The sequence below is a fragment of the Quercus robur genome, chromosome 1 (assembly GCF_932294415.1).
Source record: "Quercus robur chromosome 1, dhQueRobu3.1, whole genome shotgun sequence".
NCBI lineage: Eukaryota > Viridiplantae > Streptophyta > Magnoliopsida > Fagales > Fagaceae > Quercus > Quercus robur.
The window spans coordinates 36,253,066-36,259,065 of NC_065534.1; the positions used below are offsets into that span (position 1 = coordinate 36,253,066).

Here is a 6,000-nt window from a genome sequence, read left to right on the forward strand (position 1 = left end):
CACGTGTCCCTAACGATTCTCTCCCTCCTCTCTTCTTAAACCCCATCAGCTACCCCAGCAGTCTAAGAAATCACAAAGAGAAAGTCCGTGAAACTCACTGAGAGTGTGTGTACGTGTGTGTGTGAGACACGATGAAAAAAATGGGAAACAAAGTGGCCCTTTTGGCCTTAGTCCTTGTACTCTGCTATGGCTTGGCGATGGTCGTAAGTTTTGTTGAAGATGAAGACTGGAGGGGGGAAAGCGAAGGAAGGGAAGACAGGAGGAGGGAGAGGGAACGAGAAGGAAGGGAAGATGACGGGAGGAGGGAGAGAGAAGGAGAAGGAAGAAAAGACTGGAGGAGAGAGGGAGAAGGAGAAGAAGAAGACTGGAGGAGAGAGAGAGAAAAGAGAGAGGAGTGGAGTACAGAAGAGGGGTTTTTGTTGCAAAACTCAAAGCGTGTAGTGAAAACTGATGCAGGGGAGATGGAGGTGGTGAGGAGCTTTGTTGGGAAAATTGTGGATAGGCCTTTGCATATTGGGTTTATCACCATGGAGCCTAAGACCCTCTTCATCCCTCAGTATCTTGACTCTAGTTTGGTCATCTTCATCCGCAGAGGTATTACTTTTCATAAATTCATTTCTTTCTTTCTCTTAGCCTGTAACAGTTCTAAGGGATTGTACTGTGTATGATAAACTATTGGCCAAAACTGTTGCATGTTTTTTTTTTTTGCCTTCACTAATTTCTTTTGCAGCTCTTGCAATCTAGGTGTCACATGCATGGTTTTCTTTTTTGTACGGGTTGCATGGTTAGCATTTTTTTTTTGATAAGCATGGTTAGCATTTTGGAAGCCTTGGTTTAATGTTTTGTTAGCAAAAATAGCATGGGTTTCAGGTTTCAAAATAAGCTGACGCATTCAAAATGATGAACAAATAAATGTAATAACCTGATGGGATCAAGATCCTCCTATTTTGACTCCTCCATGGATTTAAGATGGACATAATGTCACACCTTTTAAAATTTTATAATTCTATATGTTTGTTTGAAGGTAAAATTAATATTTTCCACTAAGGGTTTGTTTAGGTTCCGCTTATTTTATTGAAATTGAAAATTTTTTGCTGAAAGTACTATATATGTAGCTAAAAATTAGCTGAAATAGTATAGTAGGACTCATAAATAGTACCAAAAAGTACAATGGGACAATGAATAGTAACATAAATAAGCTGAATAGTAAAATAAGCCAGTTTTTTAATTTGTTACCAAATGCCACTAAAAATAGCTTTTAGAAAATGGAAAATATTTTCTTGGAATCACAAATTTTTCATTAACACAAAATTCACCCTACTAACAATATAATTTCACAAAATCCATAATGCCAATAAATCTATAATATCAAATCTCTTATGATTTCACAAAATATAATCAAAATCTACTTAATTAAATTGAAATTTAAAAAAAAAACAAAAAAACGTTGGAGGGTATTGGGATTAATTGTTGTCAGTGGGCGGTGGCCATGGATTCATCTCACTAAGTCGTGGTGGGTTCGTCTCCTAAGAGCTCCCTAGGAGCTGTTTGGTAGACAAACTCTAATATATGTTTTCAGTTTTTAAACAATATTACACGTATTTCCACACATTTTTTTACTCACACATATTTTCACACATATTTTCAAACAACAAAACACATGTTTTCAAACACATGTACCAAACACCCCTAGTATCCTGGCTATGTTTTTTTTTTTTGGGGGGGGGGAGGGGGTGTTTGAAAAGCATTTTTAGCTGTACTTGGAATTGGGAAAACATTTTTCCAGCAAAACAAATCCATCTGTTTATTTCTATTTGACTTTATGAAGAAATGATAACTTGTTTAAAATTAAAATTTTAAAGTTCTTTCTAGCGACCATTTCTTGTATATTTGTTAACTACAAGATTCTTACAAAAAAATGGGGAGATTTTGTACATTTGTTTACAAAATCTTTACCAAGAAATGCACTCTCCCATGTCTATCATTTTCAGAAGCAAATGGGATCTTTTTCCCCTTGATGGGTGTTTGATAATTGGATGATGATGGATTTGTATGTATATTTTCTTGCAGGGGAAGCAAAGATTGGGTTGATATACGAAGATGAACTGGGGGAGAGGTGGTTGAAAACTGGGGATGTGTTCTATATTCCAGCTGGCTCTGCATTTTACTTGGTAAACACAGCGGAGGGGCAGAAGCTTCACATTATTTGCAGCATTGACCCTTCTGAGGGCTTGGGCGTGGGTACTTTCCAGGTAATTGGATAGGGATTTAAGGTTTTGCTGATGCTAATTAAGTTTCCGAAGTCCTTGATATGGATTTAGTACGGAATTAGGTGGTCCATGGATGATTGATTTGGCCCTTTTACCAATTTTCCATTTGAAGTACAAGGACTGTAACATCATCAGCTAGCTACTTTATACTTAGTAGTGCTTGTTTTGATCGTAGCAGACTTTCTTGCTCCGTTAAACATGCATCATGTATCAAAGTGACTGACAACTACTCTGAAATGAAAATATTGAATTTGAGCAAACAAGATATATATATGGTAAATTAATGGTTTGTGTTTCAATTTTTCCTCTTTTTCTTTATGATCTCTAACATTGTTTAGTTTTCACTTTGCAGTCTTTCTTCATTGGTGGAGGAACCTATCCACAATCTGTTCTTGCTGGATTTGAACCTGAAACACTTTCACGTGCATTTAACGTAAGGAAACTACTTCATTAGCAGCAATTAGATTGCAATAACACATTACCACGTGACAAACACTTCATAGAACTATATTTACTTAAAGCCTGCTACTTACAAAACATTCATCACAGGTATCATACGCAGAACTAAGAGACCTCTTCGGGCTAAAAAGGGGTCCCATCATATACCTGAACGATTCTCACTCATCAAGTCCATGGCCAAAAATCATGCAAATGAAAGGGCATGCCAGACTACAACACCTCAAGAAATTGATGGACTCCCATGAAGAACCTGCCCAAAAAGAAGAGCAAACTTGGTCATGGAGGAAGCTTTTGAATTCTATGTTGGGAATGGAAACCGAAAACAAAAAAAGGGACGACAGGGGAACAAGCGACAAGGGAAACGGCAAAACCCCAGACTCATACAACCTCTACGACAGACACCCTGACTTCAGCAACGACTATGGATGGAGCGTTGCTCTCGATAAACATGATTATAGCCCTCTCAAACACTCTGGCATTGGCATTTATCTTGTCAATCTCACTGCGGTAACCAATTTCTTCTGCTTCTCTTCCGTTTAAAAACTTTATTCATTACAAAAACCATATATATTTCATGTTTTCTACTACATTTTATACAATCTAATTTGACATGCATATGGTTGCCTAGTTATCATGTCACATACAATACACAAAATTCACTTGGCAGGCTCTAGAGGCATGGCAATTCCTTATGAATTGTACTTTAGGTTCTCAATTAAATTCACTCAATTATGGGGTGGTTGTGGTTGTATTGGTCTGCCCAACATAAAAAGGTGTTATTTGATCAATGTAGTTACATTGTTGTTGGATGGGTAAAACTTAGATATAATACCTTAGGTACAATATATTAAGTTCTTTAATTGATTTAAACAATTCAAACATTTGGCTTCAAAAATTTAGTTGCATTGATCAATAAGATAAAGAATAGTGTTATTTTTTTCAAGAATAATTAAATTTAAAACAAATTAAGTGTTTGAATGCAGTTGAAGAACTTAATGAGGAACTTAATGTATTGCATCCAAAATAATGTATATAAGTTTTACCCTATTGAATTTTAACATATAAGAAATTATATTCAGTTAGGATCTTGTGCAATACCATACATAAGAAACTATAATCAGTCATCTCAGGCAATTATTCTCATTTCTCTTACAGTTTTTTTTTTTTTTTAATTTTAAATTTCTTCCCTTTTTAACTTTTTTATATTTATTTAATGGATGAGAAGGAATGTTACTTTCTCAACTTTCAATCTCAACCATTGAGAGCAATCAACGGTTGAGAGCAATTGCACACGGTGGGTATTGCATCAGATTTCAATCGAAGAAACTATGCTCTTTTAAGTTTTTTGTCTGTAAAACATACTTCACACTACCTAGCCCCATACGCATCATGTCTTGTAACACATGTAGCATATTTGATTATATTAGCTTCATATGTTATTCATGCAAACCTGGATCTTAATTTTGATGTGTGTACATGGTGGAACACCTTTGCGACAGGGAGCGATGATGGCACCGCATGTGAATCCAACTGCGACAGAGTATGGGATTGTGCTAAGAGGAAGTGGGACAATACAGATTGTGTTTCCAAACGGAACCAATGCTATGAGTTCTGAGATTGCAGAAGGGGATGTGTTTTTTGTGCCCAGATACTTCCCATTCTGCCAAATTGCATCAAGATCTGGTCCGCTTGAGTTCTTTGGGTTCACAACATCGGCACACAGGAACCGACCACAGTTCTTGGCTGGGTCCAACTCACTGATCCGGGCAATGATGGGCCCTGAGCTGGCGGCTTCATTCGGCATTACTTTAGAAAGGTTGCAAGACATAGATAATGCTCAGCCCTTCGGGGTTATACTACCTCCGGATACAAAGACTAAGAGAAGGGAGGAACCTCTACCTCCGGACACCAAGACTAAGAGAAGGGAAGATGAGCATGCGAGGGAGCCAAAGGTCATCAAGAGCTTTTGGGAATGATATGGTTATGGTTTGATTAGAAGGCCAGCTATGGCTAGCTGGAAGCTTTTTATCTGTCCAGCTTTTAGTTTTAGTTTTTTGGTTGTTTAATTCCACTCTTCGTTTTTTTCTCTTCGTTTCTGTTCATCAGGGTTTGTTCAGGAGTTATATCTTGAGTCGTGAATAAGATCCACTTCTGTTCTTTCCTTGTGAATAAGGGAAAGTATTTGCTCTCTGAAAATTTGACCTTCATGGATGTATGGATTATGAAAGGCTTCTATCAGGCAATTATTCCCTAATCTTTAGTTTTGGTTATTCCAATGCCCAAAACAGAAACAACAGTATCAAAGAGCAGAGCCTTCAGAAATTTGAGCAATGTACACATTCATATGTAGCTTGCGCCAATCAAACCTAGTTGCTAGGATGAACTTAATACCGAATATATATTCTTTCCAATGATTCAATTCTCAGGAGAATGGATTTATCTGAATGTCTCCATTAGAATCATTAGAAACATTAGAATCTTTAGAAACACAAGAAAGTATATATCCTTTTTTTAGTTTTCTTCATTAGAATCACTAGTCGCTAACCCGTGCGATGCACGGGATAGTTAAACAAAATTTATACACATTCACTTTTATTGATACAATCATTTGAAAATAATTCTAACTAATACCCAAATGTAAGAGATACATTAACTTACTATTTAAAGTAGCTGTGGGGCCTGGCCCAAAATGATGGGCTAGTCAAATTACGGGCCCGTCCGTGAAGCATCCTGTCCGAGGAGAGGTCATAGTCCAAGCATCGTTCGAGCCCAATTACGGTAAAGAAGACCTGTCCGAGGAGAAACTCCTCCTCGGACATTACGAAGTCTGGATCAAGAGCTCACCCCAGCCATTACAATTCACCCTCCAAGCATATAAAAATGAATAAAACCCAAAATATCTCATAGAAAGCTGCCGCCACCACATTAAATGAGTCACAACCATTCTCCTGACCGCATTAATGAGGAAAAGACCCCTGAACAGTGCTGTCTTGGCCACTGCAACTCACAAGGTGATGATAAAGATGTCTGATAGGACAGGTGCTCAAGTGGGGGCTTAGATGATCAACAAGTGTAAGGCTCAGATAAGATCGAAAGACCTATATAATGTAGTGGAATCCCTCAGAGAGGAGAGGAGGCGAAAAAAAGAGGAGAAGAACGGCGAAGAACTTAATACTCCTCGGATTAATTCTGAGGAGTCCAACCCTTCAGGCTACATCGTCGTAGGGCTTGGATGTTCAGACCGAACTCCCTTCTACATGAGCCCTCCTGA

The 6,000-nt window shown here is 37.8% G+C and overlaps 1 protein-coding gene across 1 annotated transcript; it reads left to right on the top strand.

Moving 5' to 3' along the window:
• Positions 1–103: 103 nt before the first annotated feature.
• Positions 104–4,930, top strand: LOC126714164 (vicilin-like seed storage protein At2g28490). Its single transcript, XM_050414182.1, has 6 exons — positions 104–207; positions 313–594; positions 2,071–2,252; positions 2,623–2,703; positions 2,820–3,236; positions 4,229–4,930. Exons 1-6 carry the CDS (start codon positions 132–134, stop codon positions 4,703–4,705), a joined length of 1,515 nt encoding a protein of 504 aa, XP_050270139.1. The 5' UTR covers positions 104–131; the 3' UTR covers positions 4,706–4,930.
• Positions 4,931–6,000: the final 1,070 nt, after the last annotated feature.

Coding starts and splice junctions, on each gene's coding strand:
- LOC126714164 (XM_050414182.1), top strand. CDS start 132: ATGAAAAAAATGGGAAACAAAGTGGCCCTTTTGGCCTTAGTCCTTGTA. Junction 208..312: donor TGGCTTGGCGATGGTCGTAA/GTTTTGTTGAAG, acceptor GGAGGGAGAGAG/AAGGAGAAGGAAGAAAAGAC. Junction 2,704..2,819: donor CACTTTCACGTGCATTTAAC/GTAAGGAAACTA, acceptor CATTCATCACAG/GTATCATACGCAGAACTAAG.